Raw genomic sequence first — 25,875 nt, forward strand, 5'->3', positions numbered from 1 at the left:
TTAAATAAACTGTCTGGTTAGAAATGGAGGCTCATTTGAGTGCAATTTGTGCCAACCACCCAAATCACCACACAAGAGTGGCCTTAACAAACACACATTGCTTTCAGCACCAGACAGCTATGTAAATGAATTTACCATGCACCGTGACTCTTCCCCCAGATTTCAGTTAAAAATCACACAACACCAGGTTATAGTCCGACAGGTTTAATTGGAAGCACACTAACTTTCGGAGTGTCGCTCCTTCATCAGTGGAGTGCTCAATCCTAACACACAGAATTTATAGCAAAAATTTACAGTGTGATGTAACTGAAATTATACATTGACAAATTGATTGTTAAGTCTTTCATCTGTTAGAATACAGTGATAGTTTCACTTCTTTCATGTGTAAATCACAAAACCTTTTTTTAAAAAGTTGCATTCTCAGGTTAGCTGTTAACGATGGTGATAGCTAGACAATATGTTGAAGGTGTTGGCCCCCGTGTTCTCTGTCTATGCCATGATGTTTAGATTGATTATAATCTAAAAAGTGAGATAATGGAGTTTTACATAAATTCATGCAGTTTTTGAGCAAAGTACAATGTAACCCTGCAAGTACAAATTCACCCCACAAAATATGTGTGTGTGTGTGTGTGTCTGTGTGTCTGTCTGTCTGGGTTGGGGGTTGTGAGTGTGAGAAAGCGTATGTGTGTGTGTGTAGTGAGTGCAGAGTGTCTTAAGTCTGTGAGGGGGTGCATGTGTGAGTGTGGGGGTCTGTGTGCGTGTCTGTGTGTATGTGTGTCCATGTGTATGTGTATAGGAGTGCCTGTGTGTGTGTGAGAGAGAGTGTTTGTGTGTGTGTGTAGGAGTATCATCTGTGTGTGTATAGTGCAATGGTGATCACCTGTAATGTGACATGAACCCAAGGTCCCGGTTGAGGCCCTCCCTATGGGTACCGAACTTAGCTATCAGCCTCTGCTCAGCCAGTTTATTTCAGTAACGATAAAATTAACTGTTCATTGTAACGCTTGTAACTTTAACAAGAATGGCAAAAGAACAGGATTTCTAATTTATGTAACCTGAACTTTACCTGTTTTAAGCTTTCATAGGCGTTCAAGATACAAAACATATGTTATGAGTGGAGGACAAACAGAGCAACACCGTTCTGTGCACCAGTCCAAAATCACAAAACTAGAGAGTTTGGCTTCAAAGTCTTCAGTTCTTGGAGGAGACCTGGATGTTATCTGCACAACAGTGACACACCTGTAGTTCACTGGCTGTTTAGTTTGACCTGGGATCTTTCTGGTTGTATTTGGGTTTTAGGATTATTTCTTTCAGCATCTCCAAATGTGGTTTTTCTGTCCTTTCAACAGAAAATTGGAGAAAGCAACAACTGAAGGGGAGAGAGAGAAAGAGATTGATGCAGCTAACACCTGGAGATCATCTTGCTTCTCCATCATAGAGACTGTGTTCAGTCGTAATCAGAGTAATCAAAGGCTTGTTGCTATGCTGAAATCTCCTGAACCTGTAACAAATGGTTCCACTTTGTCTGGAATCCCTGTCCCCATTGTCTCGTATGCATCAGTTAACTTCATGTGTTTTTCCAAAACTGCAAACAACTTCTTGTACATTCTCTCTCTCTCTCTCTTTTCGAAGCAGTGCCCATTTTTTCCCATTTTCAATCTATGGTCTAAAAATAAAAAGAATGTGGTGTCTTATACAGTCAAAATGTAGACATTAGTGACCTCATTCTATTCAGCCCATTGTTTAAAAATAGACTGCATCTAAGCAGTACAGCCAGATAAGGAATGCTTGTAAAATCTAGAGCAGACATTTTCTGATTTTTGTCAATTGCCGTCATTCCTTTATTTCATTGTATCCCATCTCTGATATTGTCGTTCTCAAATGCAGGTCATCGGAACTGTTCCCTTAGTCATGAACCCAGCAACAATAACAACAACCAACCCAGTGACAGCAGTGGCAGCACAGAGCCTGCAAGTGCAAGCAGTTACTCCACAGATGCTGCTGAACTCCCAAGGGCAAGTGATTGCAACTGTGATCAGCAACCAGTTTGTGCCAGTTCTGAGCCGGCAAGGAGTACCTCTCTCACCTGTAAAAACAACGCAGCAGGTAATGTCTCCGAGGTTTGTTTTACATGCAGTAAGTTCTAGTTCTGGGAGCACCATCTTTTGAAATTACATTTCATGTAAGCGTTACAAAATACATAAAGAACAACACTTTTAAGCCCAAACAAAGGTTCTATTTGACTTTAGCGGTGTTTACGAGAATGATATACACCCCACTCTTGTGAAATGTAATTATGTTATCAGTTGTTTTATAGAGTCATACAGCACGGCAACAGACCCTTCAGTCCAACCTGTCTGTGCCAACCAAGTTTCCCGAACTAACCTCGTTCCACTTGCCTACATTTGGCCCATATCCTTCTAAACCTTTCCTATCATGTACCTATCCGATTGCCTTTTAAATGTTGTAATTGTACTTGCATCTAACACTTCTTCTGGCTGTTCATCCCACACACGAACCACCCTGTGCATGAAAAAGTTGTCCCTCAGGTCCTTTTCAAATCTTTCTCCTCTCACCCCAAAAATATACCCCCAATTTTGAACTCCTGCACCCTCAGGAAAAGACCTTTGCTGTTCACCCCATCTATGCCCCTCATGATTTGATAAACCTCTATAAGGTCCACCCCTCAATATCCTACACTCCACACCATTCTCTCCCCATAACTCAAATCTTCCAGTCCTGGCAACTTCCTGATAAATCTTTTTTGAACCCGCTCCATTTTAATACTAGCCTTCCCATAGCAGGGTGACCAGAACTGCACACATGACTCCAAAGATGGCCTCACCAACATCCTGTACAACCTCAACGTGACATGCCAGCTCCTATACTCAACTGTCTGAGCAATGAAGGCAAGGGTGCTAAATGCCGCCTTAACCACCCTGTCTCCCTGCAACACAACTTTCAAAGAACTGTGTGTCTGAACCCCAAGGTCTCTAGCTTCGGCAATACTCCCCAGGGCTTGACCATTAATTGCGTAAGTCGTGCCCTTGTTAGCTTCACCGAAATGCAACATCTTGCATTTATCCAAGTTAAACTCCATCTGCCCCTCCTCAGCCCATTGGCCCAATTGATCGAGATCCCTTTGTAATAGATAGCCTAAGATAGGAGATGGCCTTTTATCACTGTTGAATTTTTCAAAATTATTTTGTTTTACAAGTGCATATTTTCTGAGAGATTTAAGACAATGCAGAGAAATTATATTTCCGCAAGCCATCTGTATTTCACACATAAAGTTGAAGTCCACACTTCCGTTGGTAAACAAGCACCAGACATCGCTGCCTTTTAACTTTCAAAATAAGAAGGCAAATATAAACGTCTATTTCTTGTTTGGTGCTACAACGAATGAGCTAGGCGAAAGTGAGGACTGCCGATGCTGGAAATTAGAGTTGAGAGTGTGGTGCTGGAAAAGCAGGTCAGGCAGCATCATCCTCTGCCATTTCTGCCACCTACAAACAGACCTCATCACCAGAGATATATTTCCCTCCGCTCCCCTCCCCCCCCACCCACCACCACCACCACCACCACCACCACCACCACCACCACCACCTGCTTTCTGTAAAGAGTGTTCCCTCTGCAACTACCTCGTCAGATCCTCACCCCTCAACAACCCACCCTCCTCTCCCGGCAGTTTCCCCTGCCACCACAGGAATTGCAAAACCTGCACCCACACCTCTCCCCCTCATGTCAGTCCAAGGCCCCAGAGGAGCCTTCCACATCCATCAGAGTTTTACCTGCACTTCCACACATGTCATTTACTGTATCCGTTGCTCCCAATGCAGTCTCCTCTACGATGGGGAGACAGGATGCCTACTCGCAGAGTGCTTCAGAGAACATCTCCAGGGCACCCGCACCAACCAACCCCACCACCCTGTGGTTGAACACTTCAAATCCTCCTCCCACTCCGCCGAGGACATGCAGGTCCTGGGCCTCCTCCCTTGCCACTCCCTTACCACCCGATGCCTGGAGGAAGAACGCCTCATCTTCTGCCTCGGGACCCTCCAACCCCATGGCATTAATATGGACTTCACTAGTTTCCTCATTTCCCCTTCCCCCACCTTACCCCAGTTCCAACCTTCCAGCTCAGCGCCGCCCTCATGACCTGTCCTACCTGTCCATCTTTCTTCTCACCTACCCGCTTTACCCCCACCTCCATCCACCTATTGCAGTCCGGCTACCTTCCCCCCCAGTGCCACCCCCCTCCCATTTATCTCTCCACCTTTGAGGCTCCCAACCTCATTCCTGATGAAGGGCTTTTGCCCAAAACATCAATTTTCCTGCTCCTCAGATGCTGCCAGACCTGCTGTGCTTTTCCAGCACCACACTCTCGACTACAACGAATGAGCCAACAAAGAAATTACACGGCTGGGTTAATTGGTCACGGTTCCAATGAGCCTGTCTGAGGAATATTCGAAACAGAAAGGTCCTGTGTCATGTGAGCAGTCAACATTCGCATCATCCACATGTGACAGTTCACCATCATTCTCCATACGCTGGGACCTTGAGGACTCTGCCGTAGAAGGTCTCTACGTGGACCTTTAATGTAGTGGGCCTTACTCTGATGAACACAGTGCAAATGATGCTGAGCAGTTACAGTAGAAGACTGCAGTAGGACGACTGAAACTTTGCCACACCATTCCTTCTCTCCCCCACCCCACAGACCCAACTGCCAATGATCCAATAAAGGCAGGGTTGTGTGTAAGAGCATGTTGGCAAAATTATAGTGAGCATCTCCATTACAACGGTAATGGAGAAAGTGCTAGAGTCCATTATACAAGATTTATTAGTTGACCTTAATAGCTGAGCACTTGGAAAACGGTGACAGGATCCAACAGAATCAGCATGGATTTCTGAAAGGAAAATCATGTTTGACAAATCTACTGGAATGGTTTGAGGATGTAGATAATAGAGTGGATGAAGGGGAACCCGTTGATGTGGTTTATTTGGACCTTCAGAAGGTTTTTAATAAGGTGCCACAGAAGAGACTAGTATGTAAATGTAAAGCACATGGGATTGGAGGGAAGTGTCCTGACATGGATAGAGAAAAGGTTGATAGATGGGAAACATAGAGTAGGAATAAACTGGTCTTTTTCTGCAGTGGCAAACAATGATAGGTACCACGGAGATCAGTGCTTGGACTCCAGCTATTCCCAATATATGTTAGTGATTTAGACGAGGGAACTCAATATAATATCTCCGAGTTTGCAGATGACACAAAGCTGGGTGGGAGGGTGAGGGGAGGAAGATGCAGAGATGTTGCAGTGTCATTGGGACATATTGAGTGAGTGGGGACATGCATGGCAGATGCAGTGTAATATGGATAAATGTGAGGGTATCCACTTGGGAGCAAAAACAAGAAGGCAGGTTATTCTCTGAGTGGTGACAGATTGGGAAAGGGGGAGGTGCAATGAGACCCGGGTGCCCTTGTACACCAGTCACTGTAAGTAAGCCTGCAGGAGGCAGCAGGAGGTGAAGAAGGTCAATGGGATGTTGGACCTTCATAGTGAGAGGGTTTGAGTACAGGAGCAGGGATGTCTTGCTGCAGTTGGACAGGGCCTTGGTGAGACCACACCTGGAGTATTGTCATACAGTCATAGAGATGTACAGCATGGAAACAGAACCTTCAGTCCAACCCGTCCATGCCGACCAGATATCCCAACCCAATCTCGTCCCATCTATCAGCACCTGGCCCATATCCCTCCAAACCCTTCCTATTCATATACCCATCCAGATGCCTCTTAAATGTTGCAATTGTACCAGCCTCCACCACTTCCTCTGGCAGCTCATTCCACACATTACTCTGTGTGAAAAAGTTGCCTCTTAGGTCTCTTTTATATCTTTCCTCTCTCACCCTAAACCTATGCCCTCTAGTTCTGAACTCCCTGACCCCAGGGAAAAGATTTTACCTATTTACCCTATCCACGCCCCTCATAATTTTGTAAACCTCTATAAGGTCACCGGGAAAAGTGCATATATAGTGAGAATGAGATCAGATTCCTGATGTTGAGAAAAAGATTCTGATTTTCCCCCGAGGATTTAACCAATTGCAATATCGTCAGCAAACCCATTCAGAACAGCAACCTCCAGTGGCCACTGCACAGCCTCCAAGAGGGAGACACAGCAGGTGAATAGCTCCCATGAAGGTGGAGGAGAATGAGCAAGCCTGCAGTTTACCAACCGTGCTGTTATTTTCTGCAGCTCATGGGAGAAAAGAAACACAAGTGGAGAATAAGGATGACTGTGGCTATCATTACCAGACTGCTAGAGCAGCACTTGTACTCTGATGGACTGAGTGGCTATCCCATCCTTATGGCTGTCAAGGTTACAAGGGGAGGTTGTAGAATGAAGCAAGAAAGGCAAGGAATGGTGGTGGGTATTTGGGCAGGACAAATCAGGTAGAATCACATCTAATGTTGGTCACTGTGTTGCAACTGCAGGCTGGTTGAGTATTGTCAGTACCTTGTAAAGTGGTGGATGCTGGTACAATTGCAACATTTAAAAGGCAACTGAATGGGAAGGGTTTGGAGGGATATGGGCCGGGTGCTGGCAGGTGGGACTAGATTGGGTTGGGATATCTGGGTCAGCATGAACGGGTTGGACCGAAGGGTCTGTTTCCGTGCTATATACCTCTATGACTCTATAATTGCCTTTGCCGCTCAAGGGAGCAGAAATTTCTGCACGTAATTTCTTTGCAACCCCCATTTCGGATTTGTTTCTTCTCTCTCCTCAACTTCAGATATTTCTCTGAGTTATTTTTATGATTATTTACAAAACTGTTTCCTTACTGTGAGGATTAGCAATTCTTGGTACAGAGCTACAAAACCACTTTTCTGTTGCCAAGGTGATACTTTGCCATTGGCTGAACCCCAATGTACTAGCTCGGTGTGAAGCTCCTTAGTAAAATACACCTTCCACTCTCTCAGGAAAAAAAAAAGTTTTGAAAGCAAGTTGTGCAGGCTGGAATGAGAATTTAAGAGAACCACGCTGTGTCATTGACAAAGTAATGTAGCTTAGATGTGCCTGATAACTTTTCTCATTTCAAACATTCGGACAGTTATGTAATCAAGTTTGCCTTAGCCCGGTAGTAATTTAGTGAACAACAGAAAATGAGAGCAAGAGTGAGCAATATGGAAGAATTGAATATTTTAAGTTCACTGGTAACATTGTGTTCGTACTTAGTTGAAAGTGATTTGCACGCACAGTAGTTATGTGAAATATCTTTGAATGCTTGTTCATGACATTAATGTAACTTCTATCAGTTTGTATTTGTTGTAGAAAGAACTAGCAGAGTGGTAACTTTCAAACTATATTTAACCGATTGTCCTCCCTCTATTAGCAAGATGCCTGTGCTCCTTTGTGGGCTGTGCCCAATTAGTGAACTACCTCCTGCATTAAGCCTAACGAATATTTCTTCACATTTATGGTCAGATGGTATAGTACAGAGTGCCATCTGCTGTCAGGAACTGAGTGCAACAAAGTTGATCACAGCTATTTCTAAGTAACCTGCTCAGACATGGCATGACATGTCTGGAGCAGGTTGGATTTGAACCCAAGTGTTCTAGACCTGAGGTAGGGACACTACCACTGCGCCACAAAAGCCCCATCAAAGTTAGTCAAAAAATGCATTGTAACAAAATCTGCTGCTTCATCAATTTATGAATTTGTGAGATGGCCTGGTTGGATAACAAGCATCAGTGACAGTCTCCTGGACCTCATGTAACTTAACGTAGACATGAACACCTTGAATAGAAACCACATCCTTGAAAGATCCTAAAATGTTCTTGCCTCCGGTGTGAAAGACTTGATAGCACAGAGAGTTCAAATGTGAGTATTTCAGCAGAGTGTCTCTGGTGCTGGGCCAATATGCTCTAAATGAAAATCACACTAAGCTTTGATCTTTATTTCTTCTCCTTTTCTCTAAGGTACAAACTCTCCAGACAATGGCTTCTGTTACGCAACCCAGTGTGACACCAACCACAGCCACTGCACCAACTGAACCAATTACACCAAGCAGCACTTCGTCCGCTGCCAGTGTTGGACAACTAGTCAGCAGTACGTATTGGACCAAAACCATGAAAAATATTGTCTGCTGCTAAATATACAGTCACCTAATTGATGAATTACTGTTATTACTGCATCTCTGCATTGACCATCTGAATACCTTGAACTGTCACTATTTAAAAGTGATGTGTGTTGTGTATGCATGCATGTCTTACTTAATATTAAGTGTAGCATAGAAACAGGACATTGGACTTGACAGATCCACCATGGCAGTATTTCTGCTTCACACAAGCCCTCTCCCATCTTTCTTTATCTAGGCCAATCAATACAGCCCTCTTGTCTTTTCTTCCTCATGTGTTTACCCTTAATTGCATCAATACTGTTCAGTTACTGGTCCACATGGTATTGAGTTCCACATTTTCTCCATTGTCTGAGTAAAGAACTTTCTCCTGAACTCCGATGGGATTTCTTGGTGCCTAAGTTATGTTTAAGGTCCCTCATTCTGGTCTCATCCACAAGTGGAAGCGTTTGTCACAACATCCTTTCATAATTTTAAAGACCTCAATCAGGTCTAACCCTCACTCTTTCCTTTCCTCGAGAAAACAGCCCCACTCTGTTCTAATAACCACTCAATTCCAATATCGTCACAGAAAATCCTTTTGGAACATTCTTCAGTATCTGTATGTCCTTTCCATATGTCAATCAGAACTGTTCACGGTGTTCCAAGTGTCGTCTAACCAAAATTTCACATCAGTTTAAATTAGATTAGATTCCCTACAGTGTGGAAACAGGCCCTTCGGCACAACCAGTCCACACCGACCCTCCAAAGAGTAACTGACCCAGACCCATTTCCCTCTGACTAAGGCCCCTAACACTCTGGGCAATTTAGCATGGCCAATTCACCTAACCTGCACATCTTTGGAATGTGGAAGGAAACCAGAGTACCTGGAGGAAACTCACGCAGACATGGGGAGAATGTGCAAACTCCACACAGACAGTCACCTGAGGCTGGAATCAAACCTGAGACCCTGGTGCTGTGAGGTAGCAGTGCTAACCACTGAGCCACTGTGGCGCCCCCTACATGGCACAACCTGAGTTCTGAAGAAAAGTCATATCAGACTCTATATGTTTTTCCTTTCTTCAAGAAGACAAATTCAAACATTAAGCAGAAAACAGGCTTGGTGTCTGCAACTGCAGATCCTGTGTGACAGTGGCAAGTGGCTGATGCTGCTCACTTTCAGCATGGAAACATTTTGTGGGAATCTGACCTTCTCCAACCCTCCATCCTCTGCCACTTGGCTGTGTGCTGATGGAACTACATAGATGAAAGTGGACTGCAGAGAAGCTCCGTGCAGACATGCAGGCAGCAGCAGCTCATTTCTGGAGCTGGCTATGTGAGACCAGAGAAACCTTAGCCTTAGACTCCTAGTGTGCAGCTTTGGTACTGTTCCCACCTCCCTGATCCCAATAAAGCTGTCAATAAAGGAGCTGAAAGGCATGTTTGACACTAAGGGGGAACGGGGAGTGTACAGTTCTTCAAAGATTAGGGTAAACATTTGCTTGTTGAGATCATCTTCTGCTGCTCCTTGTGCTCCAAGCTTGTTTTACACTGTGAATTTACTGTTAACTGTTCCTTTTGATGACCCATCTGCTACATAAAGCCAATGGTTTATTTTGTGTGATGTCCCTTTAAGAGCAAAGTGCGCTGGGGAGTATTCTGAAAGAAGACTGATTATAACACCATTAGGTTCCAACAAATGCCCATGTGATACAATATTGCCATGGAGATGGTTCATTAAAAATTAAGGGTAAACAGCTCATTGCAATGGGTTTGGGTCAGCCGAGGTTTGCATTTTGGCAGTTCAGACCATATCGAGTGCTTTGACTATCGATGCTAGCATGCTGTCGGCTGCTACAGCTGTATCCATGCACTGTGAAATATATGATCAAGCCAGCATCATTATATCTTGATGGATTCTATCCACCAAGGGTTCTCTCTCGGGGTTGAATGTATGTACTGGACTCTTTGAGGTTGTTTAGCTAGACTGCTCCTGCTCTAAGGTTAAAAACAATGACTGTAGATGCTGGAAACCAGAGTCTAGATTAGAGTGGTGCTGGAAAAGCACAGCAGGTCAGGCAGCATCCAAGGAGCAGGAAAATCGACGTTTTGGGCAAAAGCCCTTCATCAGGAATTCACGATGAAGGGCTTTTGCCTGAAACGCCAATTTTCCTGCTCCTCGGATGCTGCCTGACCTGCTGTGCTTTTCCAGCACCATTCTAATCTAGACTCTGCTCCTCCTCTAAGCCTGCTACATCTCTATTTTATCCTTCTCAAAGAGTAACTTTCTCTCACTCTGAGTACGTTCTGTGAACCTTTTATTTACATTCTGACATCCATTGTACTGATTACAGTTCTCTGGCATCATGTTCTTCACTTCTTTGCCTCCAAACAATATGTGACTGTCGATATCAGAGTGGTATAATCATATATATCATCATCATCATTAACTTCTTTGTTTCCCATTTTCCTACATTTAAGGATTTCCCTCTCTCTGTCATGAGAAATGGCGAGAAAGTTGGGAAATACAGTGAGGATGAAAAAATCAAATTCTCAATGTTGAGAACCGATTTCCCCTCAAGGCTGAAATGGCAACTTCAGAATCTCATCATTGAGCAGTGACAACCTTCTTTCCATGTCTTGGCATGTCATGAAAGCCTTAACTACAAAATGGCACAAATTCCTGACCTGTAATTCCGAGTGGGTACCTTATAGCCCGCTGAATGCACGTTCCAGCCATCATAGCCATACAGCACAGAAACAGACCCTTCGGTCCAACCAGTCCATGCCAACCATAATCCCAAAATGAACTAGTGCCACCTGCCTGCTCCAAACATTTCCTGTTCATGTACAAGTGTCTTTTAAACATTGTAACTGAGCCCACACCCACCACTTCCTCCGGAAGTTCATTCTACACATGAACCACCCTCTGTGTAAAATATTTGCCCCTTGTGTCTTTTTAAAATCTCTCTCCTCTCACCTTAAAAATGTGCCCCCTAATCTTGGAGTCCCCCATCCTAGGGAAAGACAACTACCATTAACTCTATCTATATCCCTCATTATTTTATGAACTTCTATAAGGTTGCCTCTCAACCTCCTTTGCTTCATTGAAATAAGTCCCAGCCTATCCAGCCTTTCTTTATAACTTAAACCTTTCATACCCTGTCTCCGTGGACACTATCCTCTTTCACCCTTTCACCCATGTAATTGGGCATTGGCAAGCCACCAACCTCACCACGTCATCGTACCAGCTGTCAGATCAACGCACACACTACTTCAGCCTTTCAACATTCCACTTTGGAGTTCAGGGACTCATCGGATTTGCCTGCTTCTGCCAGTTTGTTTTGCACACAGGGACAAACACACATCTCATGCATCTGCACAGGACGTATCTTATGGCCCTTCTTTTCATTTCTTAGCACTTGCTACTTTGTGCTTATCTGGAAACTGCCGACCTCTGTGAACTTCACATTGCTTTCTGAGTGTACGCTCACTGACTTGTGGGCTGCCCACCCTTGCATTGCCTTTTGCACAGAGGGTGAGACAGGCAGCTTGGGACACTGGGGAGCACCGAGCAGTCAAGCATGTCACTGTCATGTAGACCTTTGAATAAAATACATTGATTATCACATGTCGTACTTTGATATGTTTCAGATGTATTAAGCACAGAAAGTTAGCAATTCTATGCTCATTTTATATGGCTTAATTACAGATGGAGAATATTTTTTCAAACTTAATCAACAACTGTCCAGTTAGGAATGTATAACATAGGAGTAAGAGTGGACCATTCAGCCCTTCAAGCCTGCTCTGCCATTCATAAGAATATAAGAACTAGGAACAGGAGTAGGCGATCTAGCCTGCTCCACCATTCAATAAGATCATGGCTGATCTTTACATGGCCTCAGCTCCACTTACCCACCCTCTCACCGTAATCCTTAATTCCTTTACTGTTTAAAAATCAATCAATCAACCATTTACTGAGGAAGCCTCAACTACTTCACTGTGCAAGGAATTCCATAGATTCACAACCCACTGGCTGAAGAAGTTTCTTCTCAATTCAGTCCTAAATTTGCTCCCCCTAATTTTGAAGCTCTGCCCTCTTGTCCTAGTTTCACCCGCCAGTGAAAATATCCTCTCTGCTTTTATCCTATTTATTCCCTTCATAATTTTATATGTTTCTCTAAGATCCCTCCTCATTCATCTAAATTCCAATGAATATAATCCCAGTCTACTCAGTTTCTCCTCAAAGGCCAACCCCCTCAACTCTGGAATCAACCTCATGAACCTCTTCTGCACTCCCTCCAGTGCCAGCACGTCCTTTCTCAAGTAAGGCGACCAAACCTGCACACAGTACTCCAGGTGTAGTCTCACCAGCACCTTGTACAGCTGCAACATAACCTCCCTGCTTTTAAACTCAATCCCTTTACCAATCATGGACAAAACTCCATTTGCCTTCCTAATGAGCTGTTGCAACCCTCTGTGATTCATGTACAGGGACACCCAGGTCCCTCTGCACAGCAGCATGCTGCCATTTTTTACCATTCAAGTAATAGTCCTTTTTATTGTTATTCCTACCAAAACGGATGACTTCACATTTATTAACAATGTACTCCATCTGCCAGACCTTTGCCCACTCACTTCAACTATCTCTGGCCCTTTGCAAAGTTTCACAGTCCTCTGCACACTTTGCTCTACCACTCATCTCCGTATCATCCACAAACTTTGACACACCACATGTGATCCCCAACTCCAAATCATCGATGTAAATAGTGAATAATTGTGGTCCCAACACTGAGCCCTGAGGCATACCACTGGTCACTGATTGCCAACCACAAAAGCACTCATTTATCCTCACTCTTTTCTTTCTGTTAGTTAACTAATCCTCTATCCATGCTAATACATTGACCGTTAACACCTTGCATCTTTATCTTGTGCAGCCTTTTGTGTGGCCCCTTGTCGAATGACTTTTGGAAATCTAGATATACCACATCTACTGGGTCCCAGTTGTCCACTGTGCTGTTCCTAGAATTCCAGTAGATTAATTAATTAATATGTTTTAATATGTTTTAATTAATTAATTAATGATCTGCCCTAAATGAACCCATGCTGTGTCTGCCCAACAGGACAATTTCTAACTAGATGCCTTGCTATTTCTTCCTTGATAATAGGAAGAGCATTTTCCCCACGACAGAGGTTAACCTAACCGATCTATAATTACCCATCTTTTGTCTACCTCCTTTTTTAAGCAGTCGCGTCACATTTACTGTTTTCCAATCTGCTGGGACTGCCCCAGAGTCCAGTGAATTTTGGAAAATTACCACAAGCGCATTTACTATTTCTCCCGCCATCTCTTTTAGTACCCTGGAATGCATTTCATCAGGGCCAGGAGACTTGTCTACCCTTAGCTCCATTAGCTTGCCTAACACTACTTTTTTCGTCATAATGATTGTTTCCAGGTCCTCACCTACCTTCGTCTCTTTGTCAATTACTGGCATGTTATTCATGTTCTCCACTGTGAAGACCAACACAAAATGCCTGTTCAATACCTCGGCCATTTCCTCATATCCCATTACTAAATCCCCCTTCTCACCCTCAAAAGGACCAGTGTTTACTTTAGCTACTTTTTTTTGTTTTATAAATTTGAGAGTCATAGAGATGTACAGCATGGAAACAGACCCTTCGGTCCAACCCGTCCATGCCGACCAGATATCCCAACCCAATCTAGTGCCACCTGCCAGCACCCGGCCCATATCCCTCCGAACCCTTCCTACTCATATACCCATCCAAATGCTTCTTAAATGTTGCAATTGTACCAGCCTCCACCACTTCCTCTGGCAGCTCATTCCATACACGCACCATCCTCTGTGTGAAAAATGTTGCCCCTTAGGTATCTTTTATATCTTTTCCCCTCTCACCCTAAACCTACGCCCTCTAGTTCTGGACTCCCCGATCCCAGGGAAAAGACTTTGCTTATTTACCCTATCCATGCACCTCATAATTTTGTAAATCTCTATACAGTCACCCCTAAGCCTCCGACACTCCAGGAAAAACAGCCCAGCCTGTTCAGCCTCTCCCTATAGCTCAAATAAACATTTGCTATCTGTCTTTATATTCTGAGCTAGTTTTTTCTCATAATCCATCTTACTTTTCTTCATAGCTCTTTTTGAGGCTTTCTGTTGACCTTTAAAGCTTTCCCAATCTTCTTGTTTCCCATTGATCTTGGCCACTTTGTATGCCTTCTCTTTCAATTTGATAGCCTCCCTTATTTCCTTAGATACCCGTGGCAGATTACCCCTTTTCCTACAGTCCTTTCTTTTCACTGTTATGTACTTTTGCTGAGCACTTTGAAAAATTGCTTTGAAAGTCCTCCACTGTTTGTCAACTGTCCCACCATAAACTCTTTGTTTCCAGTCTACTTTAGCCAGGTCCTCCCTCATTCTATTGTAGTCCCGCTTGTTCAAGCACAGGACCCTGGTATTGGATTTTATCTTCACACTCTCCATCTGCATTCTAAATTCAACCATACTGTTGATCACTCCTTCCAAGAGGATCCCTAACTATGAGGTCATTAATTATTCCTGTCTCATTACATAGGACCAGATCTAGGATAGCTTGCACCCTCATTGGTTCCATTACACACTGTTCAAGAATACTATCACGGATACACTCAACAACTCCTCCTCAAGGCTACCTGACCGAGCTGGTTCGACCAATCGACATGTAGCTTAAAATCTCCCGTGGTAATTGCTGTACCATTTTTACAGGCATTAGTTATTTCTTTGTTTATTGCCTGTTCAATATGATCATGTTTGATCATCCAACTCAGTCCCCTGTTCCTGCTTTCTCCCCATATCCCACAATCCCTTTAGCCAGAAGATCTATAATTCCTTCTTGAAAACATTCAGTGTTTTGGCCTCGGACGCTTTCCGTGGCAGAGAATTCCACAGGCTGTCCACTCTGGGTGAGGATATTTCTCCTCATCTCAGTCCTAAGTAGCCTACCCTCCATCTTTAGACTGTGGACGCTGGTTCTGGATTCCCCAGCCATTGGGAACTTCATTCCTGAATTTACTCTGTCTAGTCTTGTTAGAATTCTGTCGGTTTCAATGAAATCCATCCCTCCCTCATTCTCCTAAACTCCAGTGAATATAATCCTAACTGATCCAGTTTGTCTTCATGCATCAGTTCTGCCATCCCAGGAATCTGTATGGGTAGAATGTAGAAACACCATGGGGAGAAAATAATAATGGGGTTTGTGTACATACCCCTAAATTGTAGTGGAATATTAGGGAAGGCATTAAACAAGAAATTAGAGATGTAGGCAACAAAGATTCAGCTGTAACTATGGGCGATTTCAATTTGCATTGTGATTGGTCAAATCAAATTAGAGCTAATATCATTCCTCACTATTGCATTAATGTCCTGTTTAACCAGCGATGCTTCCTCCATCTCCTTTTCCTCTTTATCTGTCCTCAATACCTCTCCCATATCTGCAGTCATGTCTCCATAATCCCAACTATATCAGACCTGTTTATATCTATTTGTGTGACTAATTCATCCACTTTATTGCAAATGCTCTGCGCATTAAGACATAAGGCCTTAAGGCTTGTCTTCTTAACATTCTTAGTCCCATTCACGTTATTTTGCACCGTGGCCTTATTTGATTCTTGCTTTCACTTAGTCACTGTCACCTGCTCTCTGGAGTTCAGCTCTTTTGTCCATGTTTGAACCAAGGCTGTAATGAGGTCAGGAGCTGAGTGACCCTGGAGGAACCCAAACTGGGCGTCACTGAGCAGGTTATTGCTGAGCAGGTGCTGCTTGATAGCACTGTTGGTGACACCTTCCATCACTTTCCTGATGATCGAGAGTAGACTGATGGGGCAGTAACTGGCCGGGTTGGATTTGTACTGCTTAATGTGTACAGGATATACCTGGGCAATTTTCCACATTGTCAGGTAGATGCCAGTGTTATAACTGTACTGGAACAGCTTGGCTGGGGGAGCGGCAAGTTCTGGAGCACAAGTCTTCAGTCCTATTGCTGGAATGTTGTCAGGGCCTTTGCAGTATCCAGTGTCTCCAACCACTTCTTGACATCATGTGGAGTGAATCAAATTGGCTGAGGAATAGCATTTATGATGCTGGTGACCACTGGAGGAGGCCAAGATGGGTTATCCACTTGGTACTTGTGGGGCTATGATTAGATTAGATTACTTACAGTGTAGAAACAGGCCCTTCGGCCCAACAAGTCCACACCGACCCTTCAAAGAGCAACCCACCCAGACCCATTCCCCTCCATTTACCCCTTCACCTAACACTACGGGCAATTTCCCATGGCCAATTCACCTAACCCGCACATCTTTGGACTGTGGGAGGAAACCAGAGGCACCCGGAGGAAACCCACGCAGACACGGAGAGAATGTGCAAACTCCGCACAGTCAGTCGCCTGAGGCGGGAAATGAACCCGGGTCTCTGGCGCTGTGAAGCAGCAGTGCTAACCATTGTGCCACCATACCGGCCATATACAAAGGGCTTCAATTAAAAATGAACCTCAGAAAAGTGCGCTCACAAATTGGAAACATAATTGATAAGGTGCACGCCTTTCTAACATTGCTGTAACAGTAAAGACAGACCAACAGCGTTCTGGCTGTCAATACAATATATAAACAGTTCAAACATTTGGCTAATCCGTTATTCCAGAACCCATTTTTAGCCACTAACAGTACCCATTAACAGCTATTCACCCTCCCAGCCAGATCATTATCACTCCTTTGTCTATCCAACTGTTCTCTCTCTTTGGGCTCTATCCCCATCTAATGTTTACTCCTTACCCCCTCCCCCCCCCAACCCTATCTTCAGCATAGAAACTGACATTTTCCTAGCTACCATCAGTCCTGAGGAAGGTCATTCGACCGAAACATTAACTCTGACTTCTCTCCACAGATGCTGCCAGACCTGCTGAGCTTTTCCAGCAATTTGTGTTTTTGTTCCTTTCAAACTTTCATTCAGTCTGAATCTTACCTAGTGTTAGTGACAAAGAGGTAAGTACTGTATTTTTTCATGTAAAATTCAAATCGTTGAGACCAATTTTTTTAGACCGAAGGTCACTGGGTTGGCTTTTACATGGGTCACATTTTCAAAGGGTTGATGTGGGTGCGTTATTTATGCCCAAGTGAAATCCAAAAAAGACTATCACAGTGTAAACTAACAATGCTGAAAAATTCATATTCATTGTCATTTATAAGCCGCTCTGCATAAAAGCTTGAAAAACTAAAAACAAAGCTTAAAATCTAAAAATGTTTTAGGTATTTTCTTACTAGTACTTATTGTTATTACAATGAAATTAAGTCATTAACACCTTCAGGATTACACTGTGGTTCTGAATTTTTTGGGACTTGATTCCCTGAATAAACTAGAAACACCTTGACATGGGGTAAATGAAAAATTGTATTTTAGGTCAAAAATCTTGGGGTCAACTTGTGCGTAGAATCATAGAATCCCTGCAGTGTGGAAGTAGGCCATTCGGCCCATCAAGTCCACGCCAACCCTCCGAAGAGCATCCCATTCAGACCCACCCCCCTTACCCTATCCCCATAACCCTGCTTATCCCATGGCTAACCCATCGAGCTTGCACATCCCTGAACACTGGACAATTTAGCACAGCCAGACCACCTAACCTGCACATCTTTGAACATTAGATCGGCTTTCAGTGTATAGTAAATCCTTAGAAACATTTTCCTGTAACTCATGTCTACATATTTGTTCATTCATAGGTAATAAACTTTGCAAATACACAGGGACCCATAGGGACCAATGCTTTCAAACAACCTGACAACATTATCCAACAGTTCACTGTAGTTGCAGGTCACTAGTTCTGCTGTTTCAGCACTTTCACACTGCTTGATTTTTCTCCAACTGAACAATCTTTCTGTATACTTTTTCTCTTTGTTCTCCTTCTGTCAAAATTCCCACTAACAGTGGTTCTCAAAGCCTTCTTAGAATTCTGCACACTGGCTATTCTTAGCCAGGTTTCTTGATACAGTCCAAAAGCTCAACATGTTGAAATGTTAAGTCAATTTTGAAATCAATTTTGAAGTCAGTTTTGCTGATTCCTTTTGAAGTTCTTCCCTCTGTGTGCTGTTTCTCTCCCAAGCTAGAATTCTCATACCTTCCATTGTCGAAAGTTAAAAATTGCACAACACCAGGTTATAGTCCAACAGGCTTAAATGGAAACACGAGCTTTCGGAGCGCCGCTCCTTCATCAGGTAGTTGTGGAAGGAGCAATGCTCCGAAAGCTAGTGCTTCCAATTAAACCTGTTGGACTATAACCTGGTGTTGTGTGATTTTTAACTTGTACACCCCAGTCCAACACCAGCATCTCCAAATAATGACTTCCATTGTCTGTTAGTGAACTCCTGGTATTTCAGGAATCTCAACATGTCTGGACGTGTCTTGCTGTAATCCACTTAGAGCCTGTAGCTGTTTGGTCAAGTGACTTATAGCAGCCAAGATTTTTAGCTTCTTGGGTTCAGTTAGAGTCAGGTTAGTTTTTTAAAAAATATCTATAATGTCATCGAGCCTTTGCTCATGACAGAAGCATGACAGACAATCCTCTTGTTAGACCCCCCTCTTGTTAACCGTGAAACTGAAGCTTTAAGCATCTTGTGAATTCACTATAATGTCCTTGCAGCTTGAGTCCCACGTTGATGTCTCTTTGCTAATCTGTCATTTTGAATGAAGTTAAATGCAGTTGGGAATTAGGCATCGATTGCCTATCAAAATGCAGTCCTTACAACTTTGGTATTGCAAATGGTTGTGAAAATTAAGCAGCATGGTGATTTGTCTCTTTGCTGAGAACACCAAGTGAGAAGACGTTTGTGACTTTAAGTCATCCTGCAGAATTTCATACTGTTAGCCAATTCTTCTCTCACAAGGTTCCAGCTCCACAGGTATTGCTCTCCTTCCTTCTTTCTACATAATCTGGAGAAGTTACTGGTGCCACACTTGCTGAGTGTCCAGCCTTGATTGCTTCTTTCCCTCTGCCTGAACACTCTAAGAGGGCAGCAAGTTCAAAACATCTCTGTTTCAGAAACTCATGGGACTGTTCAGGAAGATAAAGCTGAAAGGTTTGGAAATTCCAAACCATGGCAGTATTAGGTGACCTTTGACCCTGCTATGCCTGGATTTCTCAGCATCCAAAAAGCCAATGTAAATGCAGGAAATCTGTCTAGTTTGGGGCCAGAGTTGGGTCAATGAATGACATTGGTTTATAACAAAAAAACTGACACAACTGAGTTCCCTTAATAGTTCATGCTGAAACTCATCATTAAACCATACTTACACTGTTATTTCAACTTAAAGGCAACATCCCAGACACAACTATCACCTTCCCTGGATATGTCCTGTCCCACAAACAAGTCAGACACAAACATGGCAGCAGAGTGGTATACAGTCAAGAGAGAGTTGCCCTGAACATTGACTTCAAACACCATGAAATGTCATAGCATCAAATCAAGCATGGGCAATTATAACTCTGACTGATTACTGGATAGCATCCTCTATTGGCTGATGAATCATTACAGTTAAACGTCATATGGAGAAAGTACTGAAGGTGGCAAGGGTGCAGAATCTAATCTGGGTGGGGGCATTTTAACATCCATTACTAAGCGATTTGGCAGCAGTACTACAGATTGAGTTGGTCATGTCCTAAAGGATGTAGCTGCTAGACTGGGGGTCTGCTGCAGGTGGTGAGGGAACCAACAAGAGGGAAAAACATACTTGACCTCACCCTCACTAAGTTGTCTGTCACAGGTAGGACAGAAGGTGATGGAGGAGGTGGGGTGTGGGAAGGGGAAAATGAGGTGGGCTTATGGCAGAAAAGGGGAATTGTGGGTTTATGGAGGGAGGGGAATTACAGGGGATAGTGGGTTTATGGGTGTAAAGAGAGTTTACGGGGGGGGGGGGCGGGGGGGGGATGGTCTGTAAGGTCTTGATACTAACTTTCAGCCTGATGAAGACCTTCTGCTCGAAACGTCGACTCTCCTGCTCCTCGGATGCTGCCTGACCTGCTGTGCTTTTCCAGCACCACACTCTCGACTCTGACCTCCAGCATCTGCAGTCCTCACTTTCTCCAGGCTGTGGCAGGTGACAAATGATCCTCGCCACACAGAAGTGTGAGACCAAGTGTAATTTGTTTGTCCCCAGTCAATTTCCCACCCAAAACCTGGGAAGTAGTTAAGGCTGGTAGAGGCAGGCAGGAATGCCAAATTGGGCAACAGGATGCATTGTGCCCTGCATTTGTAGAAGTTACCTGCTCCACCTAGCCCCACCTGTAGATTTTTTTAAAAGTAAAGCTAAAAGGACTTAGCTCGCCTGGCCCAGACTCCTCTTCCTAGTAGGATTTGAATCACTGTCCAGACCTCCAATTACATCATTTATTTTAATTTGTTCATAGGATGTGAGCATTTCAGTTAGTGACAATGCCTAATTGGCCTTGAGAAGGTGGTGGCGAGCCACTGCAAGCCATGTAGTGTCAGTACATTGCTTTTCTTTCTCTGCTGGTTTGATACAACTGATTGGCTTGCTATGCCATTGCAGAGGCCACTCAAATGTCCACGGCATTGTTGTGGGTCTGGAATCACAGGTAAAGCAGGATCAGGATGGCAGATTTCCTCCCCTGAAGGATAGTTGTGGTCCGGAGAACAATCCAGTCGTTTCAGCATCATTAATAATAAGACGAGCAATTTATTCTGGAAATTCAAACTTCACCCTGCCACCCCCGTTTCCCCCCCCCCCAACAAACTGCTTCTGGCAGATACCCTTTAAAATGTGGGATCCATGGTGAGTATCTAGAATCCCTACAGTGTGGGAACAAGCCATTGGCCCATCAAATCCACACCAACCTTCCACAGGACATGCCCCACCCCAATAATTCTCCACGACTAACCCACCTAGCCTGCACATCCCTGAGTATTGTGGGCAATTTAGCACAACCAATCCACCCTAACCTGCACATCTTTGGATTGTGGGAGGAAACCCATACAGACTCAGGGAAAATGTGCAAACTCCACACAGACAGTCTCCTGTGGCTGGAATTGGACCCAAGTCCCTGGTGCAGTGAGGCAGCAGTGCTAACCACAGCCACCGTGTTGCCTTTGCAGCAGCTGGCTAACTTTAACTCTGGGCCTACCAAGATGGACAGAGATAAAACTGTTAGTCTACGAATCTGGCCGACATTGCTGTGGGTCTTAACCACAACCAAAGTTGTGGTTAAGTCGTCTCAAAGAATCCAAGTTATGCTGAAAAAAGTTGTTTGCTGACCAAATAGTCCAATCTAGAATCTTCTCTCTTGCCATTTTAGAGCCTCAAAATGCACCCACTGAGGTGGATGGGATAAACCTGGAAGAGATTCGTGAATTTGCAAAGAATTTTAAGATCCGGCGACTGTCTCTTGGCCTGACGCAGACACAGGTTGGACAAGCACTGAGTGCTGCAGAAGGACCAGCCTACAGCCAGTCAGCAATCTGCAGGTAACACACCCACCGAGGTGCTATTTCAAACCTAGCAGGGGGAAGCAGAAGCGATACTTAACAAGGGAAAGGAAGGGTTGAGAGGAATAATTTTCATGCAAAGATTTTTTTTAAAAATCACTAAAGTTGAACATTTGAAATAGCCAGAAAAAGCTGAAAAATGTTCCTTAATCGGAACTGGAGATATTTTAACATTGCTATAACTTCCTTGTTTCAGTCGGTCACTTCAATTAGCATACTTATCAGTGAACTGAGGCCCAGACCAACAGGCTGCACAGAAAGCAGCACAGATAGCACGCATTGCTATCCTCAACGTTTAGCTTCAGCTTCTCCGCAAAGCAGGACAAATCATACTTGCGATATGTTAGGAGGTTTTGACTTCTTAATAGATCACTTGGGTTAAGCTCAGGCTCAGCTGAGATGCACAGAGAAGAAATATCTCACGTTTGATTCCTGGGGCAGGATTTTCTCTGCAGACATCTCAACCCAGCCCCGTGGTCAGGCTCGAATGGAGTGAGAACCCTGCACTGTTTGGGGGCCTAGCTGTGATTTTCCCCAAATTGGCCCAATTAGAGAGCCAGATCTAATAAGGAAAGGCAGGTAGGCTTTTGAAGCTGGACAGCCACTAAGAGAGTTGAAAGAAGCAGCAGATAACTGAGAGAAAGGGTGTCTCAAGTTTCAAATTTAAAATGAGAAACAGATCAAGCAGCTGTGAGTACGCATGCTTGAGATGTGAGCATCACTGGCTGAGTCAGTATTCTTGCCCATCCCTAATTACCCTCGGAAAGATGACGGTGAATTGCATTATTGAACCATTAAAGCTGAACAAATCGCTACCACTCAATAGCTTGCATGGCCATTTCAGAGAGCCGTTAAGAGTCTAGAGTCACATGTAGGTCAGACCAGGTTAGGGCAGCAGTTTCCTCCCCCAAAGGACATCAGTGGAGCAGAAGGGTTTTCACAGCAATTAAGTAATTTGCCAATTACTAAAGCTAGTTTTTCATTCCAGATTATTTTCATCAACTCAGTTTAAATTCCTGAATAGCTGTAATGGAATTGACCGCATATATCCAGATCACCTTCCACCTTACTATTGATCTAGGAATACAGCCACCAACTAACAACCTCTGTGCGACCATATCCCATTTATATGTTCAAGTTATTTAAAACTAAGTAGGACTTAGCAACGGGTTGAAAATCTAAATACTAGATTTGACTTTCCAGCAGCAGTCTCACCTACACTCAGCGTCTGGGCAGGTCGTGGTGCTGCAGCAATAGGTGGACATGGTTTTCATGTGTCCACTTTCATTGAAAGCTGATTTTTTTAGCCACTTTTTTTCTCTCTGTATTTAGTTTTTATGGAACCATCAAAGTTTTCATCGTCTGCCTTTGCATTGCAACCTTCATTGCGTACCCTCCCTCTTCCATTCTAAAGGCAATAATGGAGAATACCCCTCGATCTGTTTTTATGGAACAAATCAAGAGGCAATGAAAAGTAGTGAGGCAGCACAGAGGATGTATGGCAACCACCTATATCCCTACTTCAGAAATAACATGGCAAAGTGGTCTTAACTTCACTTGACCCAGGGAGAGTGCTTGCAAAGGCAGGCTCCCCTTCACATGAAGTTCAGCTTGGTCAGATGTCGGAACTCCATTTCTTGTCGGTCACTGCACAAGAGCCATAGCAATCCAAAACACCTTCCCTGAAGATATGGTAACATTGGTACCATGCAAAATAACTCCCAAAGCTGCTCAACTGTTGTTAAAAACCCAGCTAGTTCACTCGCAATTGAGGGAAAGAAGCTGCCAGCCCTACCCAGTGTGATTGTAGTCCTGTGCCACGTGATTGATTTTTAATGTCCTCCAAAGTGGCCTGGCAGGTCAGTGCCTAGAACAATACCCACAACATTCTTTTAACAACAAGGGATGGGCAGAAGGGGCATTTGTTCGTGTCAAATACATCCTCTAAACAGTTTTTTTATTTATAAAAAGGCTCGTCAAATGTGTACAAGTGCATTAAGCACATCAGAGATTGTGCTGGAGTTATAAATCACATCCACATATTCATTGACAATTAACAGCAGTCTGACAGGACACTGCCATTTTGCCAAATTTACAGCGTGACACGATTTCCCAGGGAGATTGTGCCCTCACAGCCATTGAAGTCTCGAGATCACTGCTATCACCTCTGTAAACATCAAGGACTCCACTGGTCGGCTGTCTGACTTCGTTGCAACAAGCACCATGCCTCGTGCAGTTAAAATGCTCCCTCTCCTGCAAGTTGCCACAATGCCATCATTCTCAAGGTCGTCCAGTGTGCCAACATTTTGTCACCCAGCAGGTGGCAGTGTGCCTCCTGGGAGACCAAGGTTACCCTTTCAAGGCATCGCTAATGACTGTGTGCTTTCCACCAGGTCATTAGCTGAGCAGCAGTGTAACAAGGTCCATTTATCTCCAGTCACCATGAAACTATTTTGAGATGTAATGGTTCTGCCTGAAATGCAAAAATCAATAACACAAATGGGTGCAGGAATGGTTGTGTGCAATTAATCCACTTCCAATACTGGCAGCAGACAAGGCTCATTTATATGGCTGCAGCATTCAGTCAGTGCTAGGTATGCTGTTGCATGGCTAGTCTGTCTAAGCAGGAGGTGTAATGTTGTGAGAGACTAGCACAAGTTCACTTTTGATATATGACTACTCGTATCTCTGAAAGGGAAGGTGCCTTTTGACTGGAGCGGATGCTAGAAGTGGGTGGGAAAGAGTGTCTGGTGTTTGACTTGTAAGACCTGTGACTATGATGAGGCAGGTGAGAGAGTGGTCTCTACAATGCAGCACTGGAGATCTTGGTGCAAGAGATAGACTGGAAAGAGAGACTCTATCTGTAGAGGACCAAAACACCCTCCAGACCAACACTGCGAATGCAGCTGGAGCTAATAGCCTTTGCCGTCAGTGCCTGTATTTTATTCCCAAGGACCTGGATACAGTGCTGTGGGAAGTTCATTTGATCTCTCAAAAGTGATCGTGGTCAGTGAATATCTCTTTAAATTTCATATCCGAACACATGCAGCGCTCGCATCAGACAATGCTCGATGCATCACATTCCCATCACTCACCTCACAACAAACTCTAGCAATCAGGTCTTATACTGAAAAGTCATAACTTCACCTCGCCCTCGCACGCTTTACACTGCTGCCAGGCTCACACCTACATCTTACACACTTCTGCCTATTCAGCAGTAACAGGCACATTGGACCAGATTCACTGATACAGTTCCGTCTCTTCATCAGGTCAAGAGCATTTACAGCCGAAGATAGCAGGAACTACCCAGTGGAGGACAGACACTGCACATCTTCTCCCCCATATGGAGAAGGAGCCATAACTAAGGCCCGAACCAGCAGTGGGAATGAAAGCACCAAGTATGATGGTATGCTCATTGCCAATTGTCATCCTCACATACCACTCCCCCCTTCATCCCATAGTTATTCCTTATTGGCACGCTGCAAGTGATGTAAGTGTTTGTTTCCATCTCTCAACACCTTCGCAATCCAACCCTTGTGTCTTTCTCCTTTCAGATGCCCAAGAACTGACACCTGGCTGGGCAGTGGCAGAAGGAAAAGAAGTGGAAGAGCAAGAAGACAGTGCTGAAGGTGAAGCACTGACACTCACTCACCCACTCACAGCCACCAGCTCAGATACAGCCATTACACAGAGAGCTTAGAGGTGGGAGCTGCACGTGCTGAAAGCTAGGGCTTGAATAGCCTGCAGATAGAGTGAGGTGAAAGGACAGTGTAGCTGCCAGCTCACCGGAGGGCAGGTTCGTGCGTGCTCTGTGATCTGGAGGACTCAGATGAGGACTTCACTGGGGTGACACACAGAAAATGGTTGATGCAAACGTGCACAGAAATGCTTGGTCCATTGACATGCCAATCACAGCTGTCAAGGGCATGGGGTCCAATGACAACCTTGCATAGGGTTCTGTGTATGGCTTGGAGCCCACTGTTTCTAGCATGGAAGCGGTTACAATCTCCACAGCGGACCCAACCGTGCTGCAGCATCTGGTGGCTGATGCCAACAACTTCCACTACAGCAGAGACAGACGCCGTTCAATCTGTAAGTGCCATGATGGATGATCAGAGTGGAGTCGTGTAAGTTCAGCATGTTGCCATTGCAAACTCAATGTGCTGTTGCCAGAGCTGCAGATAACCTGTGCTGTAAGGAGCTTGCAGGTCCT

General features: G+C 44.2%; 1 protein-coding gene across 6 annotated transcripts in view; it reads left to right on the plus strand.

Annotated features, from left to right (window-relative positions):
- pou6f1 (POU class 6 homeobox 1) overlaps positions 1-25,875 on the plus strand; it is a 131,552-nt gene that overhangs the window by 75,420 nt on the left and 30,257 nt on the right. For 4 of the 6 annotated variants that reach the window (XM_072567305.1, XM_072567303.1, XM_072567304.1 and 1 more), the window contains 3 exons: positions 1,888-2,106; positions 7,980-8,109; positions 21,473-21,641. In XM_072567305.1, the coding sequence (XP_072423406.1) occupies positions 1,888-2,106; positions 7,980-8,109; positions 21,473-21,641 (518 nt within the window). Of the gene's footprint in view, positions 1-1,887; positions 2,107-7,979; positions 8,110-21,472; positions 21,642-24,931; positions 25,069-25,216; positions 25,292-25,875 lie in introns of all 6 variants that reach the window. The other 2 variants (XM_072567307.1, XM_072567306.1) reach the window with 1 other exon arrangement.

This window comes from Chiloscyllium punctatum, chromosome X (assembly GCF_047496795.1).
Source record: "Chiloscyllium punctatum isolate Juve2018m chromosome X, sChiPun1.3, whole genome shotgun sequence".
In the NCBI taxonomy this organism is placed as follows: Eukaryota; Metazoa; Chordata; class Chondrichthyes; order Orectolobiformes; family Hemiscylliidae; genus Chiloscyllium; species Chiloscyllium punctatum.